Genomic DNA, 23,499 nt, shown 5'->3' with positions numbered 1-23,499 from the left:
TGGGTGGGGAGGCGCCAAATGATTACATACTTTTGAGGGAGGCGTAGTAACATCAAGTTTGGATACCACTGACGTAGACTAACATAGACAAACGTAGATTAACGTAGCCTAACGTAGACTAACATAGATTAACATAGACTAACATAGACTAACATAGACTAACATAGACTAACATAGACTAACATAGACTAACATAGACTAACATAGACTAACATAGAACTAACATAAACTCATGTATAGTAATATAGTTAGTATAAACTAACTTAGACTATCTTAAACTAACGTATATTAACATAGACTAACATTGACGAACATAAACTGATATAGACTAACTTAAACTAACTTAGACAATCTTAGACTAAATACAAAAATCAACATAGTCTAATACAGATTAACACAATCTAATTCAGACTAATATACACTATCTCTAACATTGATTAACTTACAAACTGATTGATTTAAAGTAACATAAATTCTATACATTTTCTCGTGCTCACGAAACGATCGAAATATGTTAGCGAATGAAAAATGCGCTTTTATTCTCCTTCTTTTTTTTACTCCAATTTTATTATTTTTTGCTACTTTTTCCGCGCGCTGCTTTGCAAGTTTCCTGTTTTTAACGGCGCGAGCAGATAAAGTATTTTTATTTCGGACCGTGGCAGAAGGGCATTAATCTTGCGGCCCCCGGTCGTCTCATCTGCAGAGCACGTATAACTAAGCTCTCCCACTCTCTCTCTCTCTGGCAGCGATAAGAATGTGTGTGATGGCTTTTAAAAGTGTCCTCCGTCGGTTCCAGCAGTTTCGGCGCCGGTTTTAACCGCTGCTGCTGCTGCGTGGAGAGGGATGAGGATGTAGTGAGGGTGGTGATTAAGTGCTAATTAGCGGCTCTGGTGCATTACCGGGTTCAGAGGGGATGCTGCTGAACCGTTACCAAAGCGACGACGACGACGGAGACGAGAGATTGATCGGGCTTTGGGAGAGAGAAAGAGAAGTAGTAGAGGATGCACTTAGAGCCGCAATTTGGACTCGCAGATTAACGCTTTATGAGTCACGCAGCGCAAGTTTCCATGACAATAATGCATGCTGCTTGATTGAATTAGCCAACTTATGGATGGATGTGTTATTAGCAGAATCCACACTCGAGGAAGAAGGGGAGAGCGAAAGGCTTAGACTTGCCAACTTCCTTATTACCTCACCCTCACTCACTCACTCGCTCACTATTTTTGAAGCGTCTCATTTCTTTTGTTCTCTTTCTCTCTTCGCTTTTGTTTTTCTTTCCGCCGTCCTCGAACTTCCGATTATCGGGTTTAAATTACTACGGTCGGAGGGTTTTCCAGAAAGAACGAGTACAGTGAGAAAGAGGTTAGAGGTAGGAGATTACGCGAAAAAGTTTCTCTTCCTTTAACTTCTTCTCTGTGCGCCATCCGCGCGATCCGTGTGCCCGATTCTTGTTTTATCCCGGGGAGAGATTATTTATTTGCGAAAATTTGTCTGGTCTCTCACTCTTTCTCCCTTAACTTTTCCACTTGGAACTGGATTTGTAGCCCCCCAGGTTAGTCAACGAGAAATTCTCTCCATCTCTCTTTCTACACACTCGAAACTTGCAGAAACTCTTCCAGATCCATCCAACAGGAAAGAAGCAAAATGAAAACTAAAACCAATCAAATTCTCTTTTTTTTTTCTCTTAATTAAACTAACGCAGCAAAAAATTGAAATATTTCATTCGCAATTGAATCACAATTAATTTCTGGATGGACGAAACCGAATATATATCATATTTCCGAGTCAAGTTTTATTTACTGCCAGTTTCTTTCATAATTATTCCCAATCCCCTCTTTCAATTTCTGTTTTTTTCTCTCTTAATCTGTATTTCTCTCAAACCTACACTTTTTTCGTTGTTTTTTTACGGTTTTTAATTAATCCTGCGGATTCAATCGCTAACTCTGGGAAAGGGAAGGGAAGGGAAGTTTGCGCACCGAACGTCCCCTATAACTAATCATCGACGGTTAAACTTGTAATTGGAATTTTATTTGCGAAGAGATATTGTTCGAAAAACTTTTATCTCATTCTCATTCGATCTACAACTTTAACTCTTACTGTTTAATACTTAAAAAAAATGTATTATTTATAAATCTCATAACTGATTTCAAGTATAATTTATTGCAAACATTGAATCGAAACAGACTTTTAGATTACAAAAGATATATTGTCTGCAAACTCACAAATTGATTCTGAAAAAAAAATGAGAGAACATTTAAAAAAGAAAACAGAATCAATTTATAAGTTAACTAGATATGCATCAAATCAATTTCATTTGTTTTTAGTTCGTTTGTTTTCCGGTGCAATGCGCAACGCTTTCCTCCTCCTCCTTCCTTACTTATTTCCATGCGAACGTTTCGTAATCGAACAAACAAAGGGCGTCTCGTTGCGTCGACAAACGATAAATCGGAATCCCGATCGGAAAAAGATGAATAATTTCGTGCTTAAAGATGGAGTGATGTGAGTAGACTTACTGACTTATTATCTGGTATTGTTTATTCGTTTCTTGTTGTTAGGAAGGAGCAGATCGGAACTGAGAGGAGGACGAGCGAGAGATGGGGAAAGAGGTGGTCGTTCCTATTGGATTCCGATCAGGTACGTACGGTATTTCACTTTTGTTTAATTACAACAAAATACCTTGTAAATCTTAAAAAAAAACAATCAAAGTAAGGGCTGAAAAATTGAGAATAGTTCAAATCAACCATATTTTCAATGAAGTTTTGTAGTATTATGAGAGAAGAAAAGAAGAATTAGTTTACCAATTTACGTTTCTAATCCGTTGCGACGTTAAGTGAATCGCGACAGAAAAAACGAAATAAAAGGAATTTCAGGAGATTGTACATAATTAATGTAAAAAAGTTTTGAAATTTATACGTGAAACTGTTATAAAAACAAACAAAGTAAGTCTTGAAAAATTGTGAATAGTTAAAATGAAAATACGTTAAAAATTAACCATATTTACAATGAAGTTTTGCAGTATTATGAGACAAGAAAGGAAAGTGAAGATTAGTTTACTAATTAGCGTTTGTTTAATGTCGAAACCGTTGCGACGGAGTAAAAAGGATTTACAGAATTCCAAGAGATTGGATTTAATTAGTTTTAAAAAAAGCTTTGAAATTTATACGTGAAATTGTTAAAAAAAAACAATCAAAGTAAATCTTGAAAAATAGTCAGTAGTTAAAATGAAAATAATTTCAAAATCAACCATATTTACAATGAAGTTTTGCAGTATTATGAGACAAGAAATAAAGGTGAAGATTAGTTTACTAATTAGCGTTTCGCGTTTGTTTAATGTTGAAGCCGTTGCGACGTTAAGTGAATCGCGACGAAAAACGAACGAAATAAAAGGAATTTACAGAATTTCAGAAGATTGTACATAATTAGTTTAAAAAAAGCCTTGAAATTTATACGTGAAACTGTTATAAAAACAATCAAAGTAAGTCTTGAAAAATTGTGAATAGTTAAAATGAAAATACGTTCAAAATCAACTATATTTACAATGAAGTTTTGCCTTATTATGAGATAAGAAAGAAAGGCGAAGATTAGTTTACTAATTAGCGTTTCGCGTTTGTTTAATGTCGAAACCGTTGCGACGTTAAGCGAATCGCGACGAAAAACGAACGAAATAAAAAAGATTTACAGAATTTCAGGAGATTGGACATAATTAGTTTGAAAAAATCTTGAAATTTATACGTGAAACTGTTATAAAAAACAATCAAAGTAAGTATTGAAAAATTGTGAATAGTTAAAATAAAAATACTTTCAAAATCAACCATATTTACAATGAAGTTTTGCAGTATTATGAGACAAGAAAGAAAGGCGAAGATTAGTTTACTAATTAGCGTTTCGCGTTTGTTTAATGTCGAAACCGTTGCGACGTTAAGCGAATCGCGACGAAAAACGAACGAAATAAAAGGGATTTACAGAATTTCAGGAGATTGTACATAATTAGTTTTAAAAAAGTCTTGAAATTTATACGTGAAACTGTTATAAAAACAATCAAAGTAAGTTTTGAAAAATTGTGAATAGTTAAAATGAAAATACTTTCAAAATCAACCATATTTACAATGAAGTTTTGCAGTATTATGAGACAAGAAAGAAAGGCGAAGATTAGTTTACCAATTAGCGTTTCGCGTTTGTTTAATGTCAAAGCCGTTGCGACGTTAAGTGAATCGCGACGAAAAACGAACGAAATAAAAGGGATTTACAGAATTTCAGGAGATTGTACATAATTAGTATTTATACGTGAAACTGTTATAAAAACAATCAAAGTAAGTCTTGAAAAATTGTGAATAGTTAAAATGAAAATACGTTCAAAATCAGCCATATTTACAATGAAGTTTTGTAGTATTATGAGACAAGAAAGAAAGGTGAAGATTAGTTTACCAATTTACGTTACGTTAAGTGAATCGCGACGAAAAACGAACGAAATAAAAGAAATTTACAGAATTTCAGGAGATTATACATAATTAGTTTAAAAAAAAGTCTTGAAAAATTGTGAATAGTTAAAAAGAAAATACTTTCAACATCAACCATATTTACAATGAAGTTTTGCCTTATTATGAGACAAAAAAGAAAGGTGAAGATTAGTTTACCAATTTACGTTACGTTAAGTGAATCGCGACGAAAAACGAACGAAATAAAAGGGATTTACAGAATTCCAAGAGATTGGATACAATTAGTTTTAAAAAAATCTTAGAAATTTATACGTGAAATTGTTAAAAAAACAAAGTAAATCTTGAAAAATTGTGAATAGTTAAAATGAAAATACGTTCAAAATCGACGAAAAACAAACGAAATAAAAAGGATTTACAGAATTTCAAGAGATTGGATACAATTAGTTTTAAAAAAAGCTTTGAAATTTATACGTGAAATTGTTAAAAAAAACAATCAAAGTAAGTCCTGAAAAATTGTGAATAGTTAAAATGAAAATATGTTCAAAATCAACTATATTTACAATGAAATTTTGCAGAATCAAAGGTGAAGATCACTAAATATTATGCAATGCTATTACTACCTCTATATGCGAGTGTGCAGTGGGTATTTCTGATTGACGTTAGGTGTTTATCAAGTGTGAAGATTGCAAATGAAGGATGTGGACAGAACCGGAATGTGTTAACATTCGGAAGGGCTACATTTTTTTTCGTGTGTGTGTGTGTGTAATGCGGTTATGGAAATGATGGATGGATGTGCGATTTGTAATTCCTGGTCGATTCCCGTAGTGAAGTGACTTTGATAGATTCGGCTCTGGCGGCGGCGGCGGCGGCGACGGCGGAAGAGGAAAATTATTCAGTTTCCAGCGATGCGAATGAACGAACGTGACGCAACGTAAAAAGTATACATGAAAAAGAAACAGAAAGACAATTTTTGGAAATACGGTCGCAGTATTCAAATCGTAAATTAAACTTGGATTGATTTCTTCTTTTCGGTTCTCTGAAAGATGTTTGGATTAGATGTAGTGAAGATTTGAGGTGTTTCTAGTGGTTGTTTTAGTTTTGGTTTGTTTTGTTTTGTTGAAGCGTTGTCTGCAAATAGCACGCGAGCCGAGTATTAGTGAGCAGCAGGAATACAGCGTAGGCGGCAGGGGGACGATGACAACAAGGAGAAAAGGACCTAAGCTTCCAGCTGTGTCTACACGAGATCCGGAATCTTCCGGGCCGATGCCCTTGACTACTACAGGTGAGCTGCGCTGAGCCGAGCTGATGCTGCTACCGTTTTCCATTGCTCCTGCTGTTCCTGCTGCTGCTGTCTTTTGGAGCCGCTCACCCGGACTTTCGTCCTTTTCCCTCCCCTCTGAACCCTGCAACTTCTTGCAGCGCAACACACACACACACGCACATAGTTGAATTATTCCGGACCAAAATAAAACCGCTTTATCCATCTCAGCTCCCTCAGCTTGAAATTATTTAAAACAGCTTTTTCCACGGCCCTTCCTGCACATATTTCATACTCAAACTCATCTTTATTTCTTTCACCTCTCTCTCCCTCAAGCAAAAAAATAAGAATAATTTCGTAGAAACCCTAAACCGCAGGTAGGAACGAATTAATCAATCCAATTTTTGCATACACATTTTTGTAAATTATTTTAAATGTATAAATCACAGAAAGGCTATTAAACTTGTAAATTAGAGCTGAATATTTGTAGTTTCAAAAGTATATTGTTTTATATTTGTAGCTTCAGGAGTTTGGCTGTAATTTGTTGTCAAATTAAAAGTATTAACATTTAACCCAGTGTCTTCACATTTTTCTAAATTACTCGAAAACTATAAAGCTGAATATTTGTAGATTGAAAGGTATATAGTTTTATCTTTGTAGCTTCAGGCGTTTGGCTGTAATTTGATGTCAAAATGAAAGTACTAACATTTAACCCAATGTTTTCACATTTTTCTAAATTACTCGAAAATTATAAATCGTATAAAGACAATTAAACATGAGAATGAAAGCTGAATATTTGTAGATTTAAAGATATAAAGTTTCATATTTGCAGCTTCAGGTGTTTAGCTGTAATTTTCGGTCAAAATGAAAGTACTAACATTTAGCCCAGTGTCTTCACATTTTTCTAAATTACTCGAAAACTATAAATCGTATAAAGATGATTAAACATGGAAATGTAACCTGAATATTTGTAGATTGAAAAGTATATAGTTTTATATTTGCAGCTTCAGGCGTTTGGCTGTAATTTTTTGTCAAAATGAAAGTACTAACATTTAAGCCAGTGTCTTCACATTTTTCTAAATTACTCGAAAACTATAAATTGTATAAAGATTATTAAACATGTAAAAGAAAGCTGAATATTTGTAGATTGAAAAGTATATAGTTTTATATTTACATCTTCAGGCGTTTGGCTGTAATTTGCTGTCAAAATGAAAGTACTAACAACTAACCCAGTGTCTTCACATTTTTCTAAATTATTAGAAAACTATAAATCGTATAAAGATGATTAAATATGAAAAAGAAAGCTGAATATTTGTAGATTTAAAGGTATATAGTTTTATATTTGTAGCTTCTGGCGTTTGGCTGTAATTTGCTGTCAAAATGAAAGTACTAACATTTAGCCCAGTGTCTTCACATTTTTCTAAATTACTCGAAAACTATAAATCGTATAAAGATGATTAAACATGTAAAAGAAAGCTGAATATTTGTAGATTGAAAAGTATATAGTTTTATATTTACAGCTTCAGGCGTTTGGCTGTAATTTGCTGTCAAATTACTAACATTTAACCCTGTGTCTTCACATTTTTCTAAATTACTTGAAAACTATAAATCGTATAAAGATGATTAAACATGGAAATGTAAGCTGAATGTTTGTAGATCGAAAAGTATATAGTTTTATATACTTAGCTTCAGGCGTTTGGTTGTAATTTTTTGTCAAAATGAAAGTACTAACATTTAGCCCAGTGTCTTCACATTTTTCTAAATTACTCGAAAACTATAAATCGTATAAAGATGATTAAACATGGAAATGTAAGCTGAATATTTGTAGATTGAAAAGTATATAGTTTTATATTTGCAGCTTCAGGCGTTTGGCTGTAATTTTCGGTCAAAATGAAAGTACTAACATTTAGCCCAGTGTCTTCACATTTTTCTAAATTACTCGAAAACTATAAATTATATAAAGATGATTAAACATGAAAATGAAAGCTGAATATTTGTAGATTTAAAGGTATATAGTTTTATATTTGTAGCTTCAGGCGTTTAGCTGTAATTTTCGGTCAAAATGAAAGTATTAACATTTAACCCAATGTCTTCACATTTTTCTAAATTACTCGAAAACTATAAATCGTATAAAGATGATTAAACATGTAAAAGAAAGCTGAATATTTGTAGATTTAAAAGTATATAGTTTTATATTTGCAGCTTCAGGCGTTAGGCTGTAATTTGTGGTCAAATTAAAAGTATTAACATTTAATCCAGTGTCTTCACATTTTTCTAAATTACTCGAAAACTATAAATCGTATAAAGATGATTAAACATGAAAAAGAAAGCTGAGTATTTGTAGAATACAACGTGTTTAATGTAATATTTGTTAAATCTACCTATTAGTGAAAAACCGTAAGTGTATGTAATGTGAGTTGCTTTAATATCTTACCCTAGTTTCGAGCTGAAATCTGCATACACATGTATACACTAATTTGCATGGAAATGCGAACGTGGATTGTCAAATTTCTTCGCCGTTGATATCTCTGAGTGTGCGGAATTGTGGCGAATTGCTAAGAGAGAGAGAGAGTCGAGTTGAGTTAATTAAAATGATGAGGTGCAGGCAGCAGCAGTAGCAGCGACGAATATGATTACATAAATTGCAGAATTGCGGTGACACATTTTGTCCACATAAATCCCGGTTAACCTTCGTACGTCCTCCTCCGATGACCGCACATTCATACATTTATTTCTTCGGCCGAGACTTAATTTTCGAACGCCGCCCCTCTAATGTTATTAGAGTGGCAAAAGGCGAAAGATTTATTGGACTCGAGCAAGCGAAGAGCGCGTGATGTAATATTTATTTTCGACCTGCCACAGACACCCCTTAAATCCTTCAGTTTGTCTTCTCCTTCTCCTTTTTTTTTATCAGTGTCGATCTTCTATTGCTATTTCATTTCAGGTTACTATGCAGAATAATATTGTAAGTTTCATAATCAATTGATATTTCTTGCATCTTGAATCATTGCATCAGTAATTATTTATACTTAAATAAAAGACAAATAATCACAGTTAAATGTAAATAAGAAAGCTGAGATTTGTAGTTTTTCCGTAATTTCATTACAAAATTGATAAAAAGAAATTTGTTGTTAGTCGGAAATTAATAACTTTAATTTTTAATAAATATTTCTTGAACCATTCTAATTATTGTTACATATTCATACATAAATTAAATACAAATAATCAATGATTAATTTGATTATAAAATCATCTTTCTGAGATTTGTACCTTTTCTGTAATTTAATTGCAAAATTGAAATGCAACATCTCCAATTATTAATTAATATTTCTTAAATCATAGCAACTATTACTATATGTTTATACTTAAATTAAAAGTAAATAATCACACATTAATTTGATTATTAAATCATCTTTCTGATATTCATAGTTTTTTAGTAATTCTCATTACAAAATTGATAAAAATTAATTTGTAATTGATCGAAATGCAACACTTCTAATTATTAATAAATATTTCTTAAATCATAGCAACTATTACTAACTATTTATACTTATGAAACATAAATAATCAAAGGTTAATTTGATTATAAAATAATCTTTCTCGTATTTATAGTTTTTTAGTAATTCTCATTAAAAAATTGATAAAAATAAATTTGTAATTATTCGAAATGCGACACTTCTAATTATTAATAAATATTTCTTAAATCATTGCAACTACTACTACATATTTATACTTAAATTAAAGGCAAATGATCACATATTAATTTCATGATAAAATCATCTTTCTAATGTTTATAGTTTTTTTTAGTAATTTTCATTAGAAAATTGATAAAAATAATTTTGTAATTAATAGAAATGCAACACTTCTAATTAATAATAAATATTTCTTAAATCATAGCAACTATTACTATATATTTATACTTAAATTAAATACAAATAATCACACATTAATTTGATTATAAAATAATCTTTCTGATATTTATATTTTTTTAGTAATTCTCATTACAAAATTGATAAAGATATATTTGTAGTTAATCGAAATGTAATACTTCTAATTATTAATAAATATTTCTTAAATCATAGCAATTATTGCTATATATTTATACTTAAATTAAAGACAAATAATCACACATTAATTTGATAATAAAATCATCTTTCTAATATTTATAGTTTTTTAGTAATTCTCATTACAAAATTGATATAAATTAATTTGTAATTAATAGAAATACAACACCTCTAATTACTAATAAATATTTCTTAAATCATAGCAATTATAACTATATATTTATACTTAAATTAAAGGTAAATAATCACACATTAATTTCATGATAAAATCATCTTTCTGATATTTATAGTTTTTTAGTAATTCTCGTTACAAAATTGATAAAAATTACTTTGTAATTAATCGAAATGCAACACTTCTAATTATTAATAAATATTTCTTAAATCATAGCAACTACTCCTACATATTTATACTTAAATTAGAGGCAAATAATCACACATTAATTTGATTATTAAACCATCTTTCTGCTATTTACAGTTTTTTAGTAATTCTATTTACAAAATTGTATAAAAATAAATGCAACACCTCTAATTATTAATAATTATTTCTTAAATCATAGCAACTTTTGCTATATATTTGTACTTAAATTAAAGACAAATAATCACACATTAATTTGATTAAAAAATCATCTTTTTCGTATTTATAGTGTTTTAGTAATTCTCATTAAAATATTGATAAAAATAAATTTGTAATTGATGGAAATGCAACACTTCTAATTAATAATAAATAATTCTTAAATCATAGCAACTATTACTATATATTTTCTTAAATTAAAGGTAAATAATCACACATTAATTTGATTAAAGAAACATATTTCTTATGTTTATAGTTTTTTAGTAATTCTCATTAGAAAATTGATAAAAATTACTTTGCAATTAATCGAAATGCAACATCTTTAAGTATTAATAAAGATTTCTTAAAGCATAGCAACTATTACTATATATTTATACTTAAATGAAAGGCAAATAATCACACATTAATTTTATTATAAAATCATCTTTCTAATATTTATAGTTTTTTAGTAATTCTTATTAGAAAATTGAAAAAAAATTAATTTGTATTTAATGGAAATGCAACACTTCTAATTATTAATAAATATTTCTTAAATCATAACAACTATTACTTTATATTTATACTTAAATTAAAGGCAGATAATCACACATTAATTTGATTATTAAATCATATTTCTCGTATTTATAGTTTTTTAGTAATTTTATTTAAAAAACCATATTGTAAGCTTCAGAATCAATTGTTTAATAAATGTAACTTAATAAGATATGTAATTAAAGGTGATGAAGATATGAATTAGTGCGTGGATCATGTGAAAAGGGTAAATGTTGAGGATGAATTAATTATATTGGTGGAACGTCTGGGAGCAAATTTATTTATCATAGTGTATGTATCGCAGTGAGCGTCTCTCACCTGTCGCCAACTGTTCGAGCGTGAGAACAGGGGAGGCGGCGGATGTTGCTGCGGTGAAAGGAAGAGAGAGAGTTGGCGGTGGAGGCGGCTGCAGATCTCCTAATTATGCATTCCTCCAGCATCCGAGTAATTAATATACAGCCGCAGATGTAATTGCCACACACATAACCAGGGAGAGAAGAGAGTCTCCACCGCTTTCGCCCTCTCCCTTATTCTTCTCCTCTTATTTATAATGAAGGGAAAAAACGAATATTATATGGCTCGATTATGTAGTTAGAAAGTCGTTTAATTAGTGGAAAAGAGCGAAACTTTCCCCCGTCACACAATTCCGAATCAAACGCGACGTCGGGGGGCGGCAGTAGATAAGGGGGAAACCGAAAGAGAAAGATGAAAGCATTTCCCCCCCAAGATGAAAGAAAATGAGAGAGAAAGAGAAGGAAAGGTACACCTACTGCACCTTTTCGCCGCCGCCGCCGCCATCAAAAGCTCCACACTAATTAGTCGAATTAAAAGTAGAATGCCAACTAATTGCATTCCATTTCGTCCCTTTTTTTTCTCTTTTTTAGTTTGCCTTCTTCAAATTTTATTTAGTCGTCTCTAATTTTTATTTATATTACAATCCGGATGGATTTATTATAACAAGAAATTTGATACAAATTTAAATGTAATTAATGTTTTTTTTTTTGTTGTTGTTTTTGTGTGAAGGTGAAGTCGGTTGGCGAAGTTCCAAGGCTTGCTGCAATCTGGAGACGCTGGGCCCTTTGTACGTGAGCCCCAGGACCACAATGGATCCGCCTTTTGGTGAACCGACGTCCGACTTCAAATACATAATGTTGGGATAATGGGACTCCTCTTAAGACACGTCTCACATCAACTGCATTTGATGCTTTTACAAGTCTCCTCTACATGTCTAAAAGTCTTTACATCTACATCTTTAAATGACTTGGATATCATAATTATAACATATTGTTAGTCGAAAATCAACACATTTAATTTTCAATAAATATTCCTTGAATCATTTCATATAACACTTTACATTTATACTTAATTGAAAGACAAATAATCAAAGATTAATTTGATTGTAAAATTATATTTCTGAGATTTGTGGTTTTTCTATAATTTCATTACAAAATTGATATAAATAAATTCGTAATTATTTGAAAATCAACATCTCCAATTTTTAATAAATATTCCTTGAATCATTGCATTTAATACTATACATTTATACTTAAATGAAAGATAAATAATCAAAGAATAATGTGATTGTAAAATCATATTTCTGAGATTTGTGGTTTTTCTATAATTTCATTACAAAATTGATATAAATAAATTCGTAATTATTTGAAAATCAACAGCTCCAATTTTTAATAAATATTCCTTGAATCATTGCATTTAACACTATACATTTATACTTAAATCAAAAACAAATAATCAAAGATTAATTTGGTTATGAAATCATATTTCTGAGATTTGTAGTTTTTCTCTAATTTCATTACAAAATTGATATAAATAAATAAATTCGTAATTATTTGAAAATCGACAGCTCCAATTTTTAATAAATATTCCTTGAATCATTGCATTTAATACTATACATTTATACTTAAATGAAAGACAAATAATCAAAGATTAAATTTGATTGTAAAGTCAGATTAATTTGGTTATGAAATCATATTTCTGAGATTTGTAGTTTTTCTATAATTTCATTACAAAATTGATATAAATAAATTCGTAATTATTTGAAAATCAACATCTCCAATTTTTAATAAAAATTCTTTGAATCATTAAATTTAATACTATACATTTATAGTTATATGAAAGACAAATAATCAAAGATTAATTTGATTGTAAAATCTGGAAATCTGGAAATTAATTATTAACCGAAATGCAACAACCCCAATTTCTTTATAAAATTTCAGAAATCAATCACATTTTATCTACATTTTATACTTAAATTAAAGATATATAATTAGAGATTAATTTAACTATAAAATCATCTTTCTGAGATTTATAGTTTTTTAGTAATTCTCATTACAAAATTGAACTAATGAAATTAATTATTAATCAAAATGCAACAACCCCATTTTTTTTATATATTTCAGAAATCAATGAAATTGTATCTACATATTTATACTTAAATTAAAGATATATAATTAGAGATTAATTTAAGTGTAAAATCATCTTTTTGAGATTTATAATTTTTCTGTAATTCTCATTGCAAATTTGAACTAATGAAATTAATTATTAATCGAAATGCAACAACCCCAATTTTTTTATATATTTCAGAAATCAATCAAATTTTATCTACATATTTATACTTAAATTAAAGATATATAATTAGAGATTAATTTAAGTATAAAATCATCTTTCTGAGAATTATAGTTTTTCTGTAATTCTCATTACAAAATTGAATTAATTAAATTAATTATTAATCAAAATGCAACAACCCCAATTTTTTTAAATATTTCAAAAATCAATGAAATTTGATCTACATATTTTTACTTAAATTGAAGATATATAATTAGAGATTCATTTAAGCGTAAAATCATCTTTCTGAGATTTCTAGTTTTTTAGTAATTCTCATTACAAAATTGATAAAAATAAATTCGTAATTATTTGTAAACTTTAGCACATATTTACACTTAAATGAATGAAAGTTACATAATTATAGTTTAATATCTAAGTAATATTTCAGGTACGCTGAAACACGATTACACACTTCAAGTTTGTTCCCTGAAACTCTGCAGTTTCATCTTTCGAATCCGAGAAAATTCAAACTTTCTGCACGCATTCAAAACCTAATAATAAATAATACGTGCACGATCGGCAACTCTTTGCTGCCGAAACACCGTTTCATACTTAATTCATTACGGGCGTCTCGCAGCGAATTAAGACCAAAATTCGTGTCCTTAACGCGATTAACGCGCGACGATGAATATTCAAAGACGACGCCGCAATCTCGAATTCTCTAGTTATCATACAAACACACACACCTGTCACTGCTGTAACCATGGTAACAACAGATGAATGCTTGATGATAAAACAAACGATTTTACTACGGATTGTTTGATTATTGTTGAGAAAGCGTTAAGTGAGCTTTTCTGTGACTTTAATCAAATTTCAAAGTAAGGATGAGAACTCTGCAACTTTGTATCTCTCCTTTTTTTGTGCGCATCTCTCGTACAATTTAGTTGAAAGCCGCTGCTGCAATTAATATCTCAGTAGAAAGTGTACAGTAATTTAATTTTTCTAATGTTTTATCGTTCGTTCGCTCTATTAATTGGTAGCTGGCAAAGTTGTGCACAGGCGTCGGTGCAAGGGCTTTTAATTACGAGGCCGTCGCGCGAACGTCAACATTTATTATGGTCCTTTTCTGTTTCCGAAACGCCGCCTCTCGCTTCGACCGTACAACCAAACCAACCCCTCCTTCGCACACCCACCTCCACCCTCCATCCTCCATACACATTCACAGCCCTCTTTGCATCGTTCGTTTCGTGCCTTTGAGAGACAGTCGCAAAGTGTATTGCGTTTTCTCTTCAAGTAAACATCCATTAATTTACGAAGAGCATAACAATAAGAGAATCTACATGCATCTCTTCCTTCGAATGCAAGAATAAGTTATGAAAAGAACGATTTCCTACGTCTATACCAATAGTGTTTCTGAGATTTGCAGTTTTTCAGTAATTAATGCAACACCTCTAACATTTAGTGAATGTTTTTTGAATCAGTGAAGTCTTTACTATACTTTTATACTTAAGTGAAAGATAAATAATTAGAGCTTAATTTAAGTGAACAATCATATTTCCATGATTTGTACTTTTCTAGCAATTTCACTTCAAAATTGATCCAATGAAATTTATAATTAAACGAAAATGCTACAACTCTAATTTTCAATAAATCAATGTAAACACTATAAAATATTTATAATTATACAAAAGATAATTAGTTACAGTTTATAATAATTATAGAATCACATTATTTTTAATTTTATAGTAATTTGATTTCAAAATCGACATATTAGCAACACCTTTATTTTTAGTAAATATTTCAAGAAGTAAAGAAGTCTTGACTATATATTTATACTTAAATGAAAGTTAAATAGTTAGAGATTAATTTATCTTTATAATCATATTTCTGAGATTTGTAATTTTTCAGTAATTTAATTACAAAATTGATATTAAGAAACTTGTAATCAACACCTTTAATTTTTAATGAATATTTCTTGAATCATACCATATATTACTAACTATTTACACTTAAATGAAACATAAATAATCATAGATTAATTTGATTATAAAATCATATCTCTGCGATTTGTAGTTTGCCTGTAATTTAATTACAAAATTGATATTAAGAAACTTGTAATCAACACTTCCAATTTTCAATGAATATTTCTTGAATCATACCATATATTACTAACTATTTATACTTAAATGAAACATAAATAATCAGAGATTAATTTGATTATAAAATTATATCTCTGAGATTTGTAGTTTTCCTGTAATTTAATTACAAAATTGTCATAATGAAATTTGCAATTAATTAAAAAATAACAACTCTAGCTTTTTAATAAATATTTCAGAAAATAATGAAGTCTTGATTACGCATTTATACTTAAATGAAAGTTAAATAATCAGAGATTAATTTATGTTTAAAATCATATTTCTGAGATTTGTAATTTTTCAGTAATTTAATTACAAAATTTATAATTATTCGAGAATCAACACATCCAATTTTTAATGCATATTTCTTTAATCATAGCATATATTACTAACCATTTATACTTAAATGAAACATAAATAATCAGAGATTAATTTGATTATAAAATCATATCTCTGCGATTTGTAGTTTTACTGTAATTTAATTACACAATTGTCATAATGAAATTTGCAATTAATTGAAAAATAACAACTCTAGCTTTTTAATGAATATTTCAGGAAGCAATGAAGACTTGACTATATGTTTATACTTAAATGAAAATTAAATAATCAGAGATTAATTTATGTTTAAAATCATATTGCTGAGATTTGTAAATTTTCGGTAATTTAATTACAAAATTGATATTAAGAAATTTGTTATCAACACCTCCAAATTTTAATGAATATTTCTTGGATCGTAGCATATATAACTAACTATTTATACTTAAATGAAACATAAATAATCAGAGGTTCATTTTATTATAAAATCATATCTCTGCGATTTGTAGTTTTCCTGTAATGTAATTACAAAATTGTCATAATGAAATTTGCAATTAATTGAAAAATAACAACACTAGCTTTTTAATAAATATTTCAGAAAATAATGAAATCTCGATTACACATTTATACTTAAACAAAATTTAAATAATCAGAGATTAATTTATGTTTAAAATCATATTGCTGAGATTTGTATTTTTTCAGTAATTTAATTACAAAATTGTCAAAACAAAATTTGTCATTAAATGAAAAATAACAACTCTAGCTTTTTAATGAATATTTCAGAAAATAATGAAGTCTTGATTACGCATTTACACTTAAATGAAAGTTAAATAATCAGAGATTAATTTATATATAGAATCATAATTCTAGTAATCGTAATTATGAAGTAATTAATGTTCGAAATTAATATTTCATTGCATTTTCATGCACTCGAATTTCCACTCGTCTTCTAAAACTTATTTATTTATTATTTTTGCAGTCCGGAAATAAATCCTCGCTTCGTCTGTATTCTGCGCTGTTCTTTTTCTATACGTTTTCTTTTATTTCATTTACTCTCTCTGTGCATTTCACTCTTTCCGGCTCCGTTGTCTCCAGCCGCATCACGGTCAGAAGATAATTCAAAACAGATTAACTGAACAAAGGATTAAAACAGCGAACCGTGGCAAAAGGATTAAAACCTATTTATTCTTCGGTCGTCGGGGAATCCTCCAGCCAGCGCAGCAGCAGCACCACCAGCATTGTGTAATGAATTTTTATCAGATCCGCAAAAACCGAAACAGAACAAAACAAAAGTGAAAGCGAAAGCGAATTGGAATAGAATGAAATGGAAGATGGTTATGGAAAAGATGGAGAGAAAGAGAGAGAGAGAGTTGAATCCTCGCTGAAATTCTGAATTGATAACGTAAGGGAATTGCAATTGCGCCGCAGCAGAACGTTTTAATATTAATGGGGCGGACTTCGCGGCGTTTGTTTGCCTGTTTTTGTTTTCTGTACGAAAAGGGGGTTGAGGAATCCTGAAGGTTCGCTGCTTCGTCCCTTTTTCATCTCTTTCCATCTTCCTGCATTCGCTTTCTTCCTTCCTCCTTGCACTCACATCCTCATCCATTCGGGCCATCGCCGAATGTATAATAATGCGCGCAGGGTAAGGTAATAAATCTCCCAACGGAACGGACGTTCCGTTCCGGCAGATGCAAATACGGCTCAGAGAGGATGAACGAGCCGGAGAGACCTGGCCCTTGCCTGCTGCAACCGTCGTCGTCGGAGCGAGACGCAAGCAACACGCGCGCTCACAGCAATGCAATAGAAAGAGACGTGAATGTGAATGGGGGAGGGATGGAAAACCGAAAGTGGAAGAGAGAGAGAGAGAGAGAAAGAGAGATTTAGGATGCTGCTGGTTCGGATGAAGACGGAGAGTGGTCCTGCGGTGGTCGGTCCTCATCCTTGGTCCCTTTTGCACGCGAGGCGAAATCCTCCATTAAACATGAGTTTCCCTTCTCGCACTTGTAAATTGGGTATTTCGAACTTCATGGTTTACCAACACTTCAAGACTTTGCCATTATTAAACAGACACTAGAATTATGCAGATCCCTTCCGATTAACATGTGAATCGTGTCTCTCTCTCATTCGTACAATAACACACAACACACACACAAAAAGGAAATTTCCTATGTTTCAGATTATACCGAATATCTCATAAACCAGTAAAGATAGTACAAATTGTTTGTATATAAATGAAAGTTGAATATTTAAAGTTTTATTTGAGTATAAAATCATTCTTCTGAGATTTGTAGTTTAGTCGCAATTAATTAACAAAATGTATGTAAATAAATTCGTAATTATTAAAACAACACTTTCAATATTTCATGAATTTCTAGTAAACCTATTTTGATATTACTAAATGTTTATATGCAAATGAAAGCTAAATAATTACAGTTTAACTTGAGTATAAAAACATTCTTCTGAGATTTGTAGTTTAGTCGCAATTAATTAACAAAATTTAAGTAAAGAAATTCGTAATTATTTAAGCAACAGCTTCAATATTTCATAAATTTCAAGTAAACCTATGTTGATATTACTAAATGTTTATATGTAAATGAAAGCTAAATAATTATAGTTTAATATGAGTATAAAATCATTTTTCTGAGATTTGTAGTTTAGTCGCAATTAATTAATTAATTTGTAAGTAAATAAATTCGTAATTATTTAAGCAACAGCTTCAATATTTCATGAATTTCTAGTAAACCAATATTGATATTACTAAATGTTTATATATAAATTAAATCTAAATAATTACACTTTAATTTGAGTATGAAATCATTTTTCTGTGATTTGTAGTTTAGTCGCAATTAATTAACAAAATTTAAGTAAAGAAATTCGTAATTATTTAAGCAACAGCTTCAATATTTCATGAATTTTTAGTAAACCAATATTGATATTACTAAATGTTTATATGTAAATGAAAGCTAAATAATTACAGTTTAATTTGAGTTTAAAATCATTTTTCTGAGATTTCTAGTTTAGTCTCAATTAATTAACAAAATGTAAGTAAAGAAATTCGTAATTATTAAAATAACACCTTCAATTTCTCGTGATTTTCTAGTAAACCAATATTGATATTACTAAATGTTTATATGTAAATGAAAGCTAAATAATTACAGTTTAATTTGTGTATGAAATCATATTTCTGAGATTTGTAGTTTAGTCGCAATTAATTAACAAAATGTATGTAAAGACATTAATAATTATTAAAACAACACCTTCAATATTTCATGAATTTCTAATAAACCTATGTTGATATGACTAAATGTTTATATCTAAATGAAAGCTAAATAATTACAGTTTAATTTGAGTATAAAATCATATTTCTGCGATTTGTAGTTATTGCGTAATTAATGAATAAAAATGATGTAAAGAAATTTATGTAAATTAACAAAAAAATTAAGACCTCCAATTATTAATAGATATTTCTTGATTCAATGAAGTCTTGAGTATATATTTATACTTGAATGAAAGATGAATAATCAGAGTTTAATTTGAGAATATAATCATACTTCTGGGACTTGTACTTTTATAACAATTTAATTTCAAAATTGATATAAAGAAAATTTGTCAATCAATAAAGATTTATAAACAAATAAAAACTAGAAAGTTAAATTTGAGCATATATTTCAAAGATTTGTAGTTTTCTCGTATTTTTTCTGAGATTTACAACTTTACTATAATTGATATGCAAATGAAAGTTATAAAGTTGAAATGGAAAAATTCAATTAATCTTTAAGAATCATCAGACTGGAAGAAATAAGACAAATGTGAATTTAAAAACAACATATTTATTTTCTGAAGTTAGGACGTAAGTGTTATATTATGAGTTATATAAAAAAAAAACAACAACTATTTCGCTCCGAATTGATTCCTCTTGAAGGCAGGTGGAAGTTGCTCCAGCAAAGACATGGGCGTCACCTCAACAGCGACCATCTCATTCTCGCACAACCAATCAAAATGTACCAAATGCTGCAAGAAAAAGCAAAAGAAATTTAGAACTAATCCACATACAATTACAATTTCAAAGCACTCTCATACATTTCAAGAATTCTCTTTGATAATTACGTTCGTTTTAAATGATGAATTAATAAAGTTTAGCTTGATTTCTAACAATATTTACCTTGTACTTCTTCAGACATTTCATGGAAACCGGTCCTGCGGTCGCTTCCTTGGAATCGCAGCAGGCCAACTTCTGCTTCTTGGGGCCGCGTTCGCGTTCCGCTTGATCCTGCAAGAAAAGAAATAAGAGGACGATAGAGTCGAGTCAAAGCAAATTCAATTAGAGCGGCCGTCGAAATTAAATTTTAGGGAACTGCGCGGACAACAAATGTCGCACGAAATTGCAATCCTGCTGCCGCCACCACCGCCGTTTTCACAGCCGCCCCCCATAACAATCTAAATGCGTGAGTAGAAAAGAGATAGGGAGAGAGAGAGAGAGATGTGTGTTAGAGGAGGACGAGGGAGAGAGCATCATCCACTTAGTCAAAGTCATAACACGATAGTAGCTACAGCGAAATATGCAACATGCAAATGTGCAATTTCCATTCCGGACCAGTTGGGATCACCTGCGTGATATTGCAATTGAAATTCATAATTCCGCAGCAGGTATCCATCAGTTTGACATGGATGAGGGGGCGAATCCTATCTCATCCATCCCCCAACACACACGCAAAAAATCAAACAAATATTAAAATGTGTCTGTTTCAATTACAAATGAATCAAATTCCTTAATTTGTAAACTGTTAATATCAATAAGAAAAGTCTTACTAATTCATATAATCTCTAAGACTTCCTTTTCTCTATTTCGCAACATTAAGAACAACGCAAAATGCAAACTAAAGGTAATCTCACGACCACCTGATGTAAGATAATCCCTTCTATCCTATTGATTCCGACGACTTCCCTTGGAGAATCGCAAAGTCCCCGATACAAAATGTAAGTAAAGAAATTCGTAATTATTAAAACAACACCTTCAATTTTTCGTGAATTTCTAGTAAACCAATATTGATATTCCTAAATGATTATATCTAAATGAAAGCTAAATAATTACAGTTTAATTTAAGTATAAAATCATTCTTCTGAGATTTGTAGTTTAGTCGCAATTAATTAACAAAATGTATGTAAAGAAATTCGTAATTATTTAAGCAACACCTTCATTTTTTCGTGAATTTCTAGTAAACCAATATTGATATTACTAAATGATTATATCTAAATGAAAGCTAAATAATTATAGTTTAATTTGAGTTTAAAATCATTCTTCTGAGATTTGTAGTTTAGTCGCAATTAATTAACAAAATGTATGTAAAGAAATTCGTAATTATTAAAACAACACCTTCAATTTTTTGTGAATTTCTAGTAAACCAATATTGATATTACTAAATAATTATATCTAAATGAAAGCTAAATAATTACAGTTTATTTTAAGTATAAAATCATTTTTCTGAGATTTGTAGTTTAGTCGCAATTATTTAACAAAATGTAAGTAATGAAATTCGTAATTATTTATACAACACCTTCAATTTTTCGTGAATTTCTAGTAAACCAATATTGATATTACTAAATGTTTATATCTAAATGAAAGCTAAATAATTACAGTTTAATTTAAGTATAAAATCATTCTTCTGAGATTTGTAGTTTAGTCGCAATTAATTAACAAAATGAATGTAAAGAAATTCGTAATTATTTAAGCAACACCTTCAATATTTCGTGAATTTCTAGTAAACCTATGTTGATATTACTAAATGTTTATATATAAATGAATGTTGAATATTTAAAGTTTAAATTGAGTTTAAAATCATTTTTCTGATATTTGTAGTTTAGTCGCAATTAATTAACAAAATGTTTGTAAAGAAATTTGTAATTACTTATACAAAACCTTCAATTTTTTGTGAATTTCTAGTAAACCAATATTGATATTACTAAATGTTTATATCTAAATGAAATCTAAATAATTACACTTTAATTTGAGTATGAAATCATTTTTCTGTGATTTGTAGTTTAGTCTCAATTAATTAACAAAATGTTAGTAAAGAAATTTGTAATTACTTATACAAAACCTTCAATTTTTTGTGAATTTCTAGTAAACCAATATTGATATTACTAAATGATTATATCTAAATGAAAGCTAAATAATTACAGTTTAATTTTAGTAACACAACCTAAATAGAATCTCTTTCAGTTAAAAATGAATCAAATTCCTTAATTTGTAAACTGTTAATATTAAAAATAAAAGTCTTACTGATTCATACAAGCTCTAAGATTTCCTTTTCCCTATTTTGCAACATTAAGAACAACGCAAAATGCAAACTAAAGGTAATCTCACGACCACCTGATGTAAGATAATCCCTTCTATTCTATTGATTCCGACGACTCGCAAAGTCCCCGAGACTTGTGGGGAAAAAGAGGAGAGAAATTCCCCGGAGCCTAACCCAGTTATGTAAGCTTCACCCCGACGCTCCCTACATACTAATTACCCTTCTCCTACCCCAACCACCCTCCCCTCGAAACCAAAGGCCAAAGAAATAAACATCAAGAACGAAAACTTCCACAAACAGACTCAGACCTATCCTAATACATCAACCTCCACCACCACTCATTCGTGCATTTTTCAGAAGACATTATTACTTTCTAGATAATTAACTTATTACCGAATTATTTTCAAACTTCAGTCTCGTTTTTATTTTTTTTTATTTTTTTCCACTTTTAATTGGAAAATCTGCAGTTGCCTCACGTCCGCCGACCATATAATCTTTCCATTTTCGCGTTTATTTATGATTTGCTTTCGAGGCGATCGCATGTGCACACTATATCTATCTATCTAATAATGAATATGCAAAACGCGGGTAGTTAGTGTGTGGTGCGTGGAAGATCGCGTATCAAAACGCGACGCGAAACCGGTATATCTGCTGCATGCTGGAATATTGCGGTAACTATTTACAACCCAAAAAAAGAAGAAAAATGCAAGCACGAAAATAAATAAATATATAAATAAAACGTCTATCCGGACTAATTTGCATGCGCAAATTGACTGCGGATTTATTGTTTGCTGAAATGAACGATGCTGCAGCAGCAGCAGCAGCGGGGACGCTCTTAAATCCTTCCTTTTTAATTATCATAAATATTGGATAATGGCTAACGACCCGATCTCCGAGCAAGAAGGATTAATGAAGTATGCAAGATTGCAGTTTTAACGCATTTTCATTACATCCCAAACACTTTACATTTCAATGAATTTTCTCGAATTCTGCTAATTGTAGACAAGATTTTGAACATGGATAGAAAAGCAGAATATTTATAGCTGCAGCCTAATAAATATGAAGTATGGTATTAAAAATGAATATTTAGGGAATAAAGGGTGGATGATATAACATCTGTACGTACAGCCGTTTAGATGAAAGTTACTTATATAAATCCACTAGTTACAACAGCGTTTTCCAAACTGTGAGGCACGCCTCCCTGGAGAGGCGTGGACTAGTCAAAGGGGAGGCGCGAATATTAGTAGCAGTGAGCAATTTTCCAAATATTTACTAAAGTATAGATACACTCGAAAACTATAATAGATAGAATAAATCCGATATATGCATAT

General features: G+C 30.1%; 1 protein-coding gene and 1 long non-coding RNA gene across 2 annotated transcripts; one reads left to right on the top strand and one right to left on the bottom strand.

Annotated features, from left to right (window-relative positions):
• Positions 1-2,351: 2,351 nt before the first annotated feature.
• On the top strand, positions 2,352-12,153 carry LOC108557901 (uncharacterized protein C20orf85 homolog). Its single transcript, XM_017914612.1, has 4 exons — positions 2,352-2,499; positions 2,556-2,634; positions 5,559-5,718; positions 11,884-12,153. Exons 1-4 carry the CDS (start codon positions 2,468-2,470, stop codon positions 12,018-12,020), a joined length of 408 nt encoding a protein of 135 aa, XP_017770101.1. The 5' UTR covers positions 2,352-2,467; the 3' UTR covers positions 12,021-12,153.
• Positions 12,154-19,686: 7,533 nt separating this feature from the next.
• LOC108557900 lies at positions 19,687-20,590 on the bottom strand. The gene is made up of 2 exons (XR_001890879.1): positions 20,035-20,590; positions 19,687-19,883 (listed from the first exon to the last, which is right to left on the bottom strand). It is a non-coding gene; the product is annotated as an uncharacterized LOC108557900 (long non-coding RNA).
• Between the last annotated feature and the right edge of the window lie 2,909 nt (positions 20,591-23,499).

This window comes from Nicrophorus vespilloides, unplaced genomic scaffold (genome assembly GCF_001412225.1).
Source record: "Nicrophorus vespilloides isolate i.1.1-1 unplaced genomic scaffold, Nicve_v1.0, whole genome shotgun sequence".
NCBI lineage: Eukaryota > Metazoa > Arthropoda > Insecta > Coleoptera > Silphidae > Nicrophorus > Nicrophorus vespilloides.
Note: the sequence above shows the minus strand (reverse complement) of the source record. Positions and strands in the feature narration are given on the sequence as shown.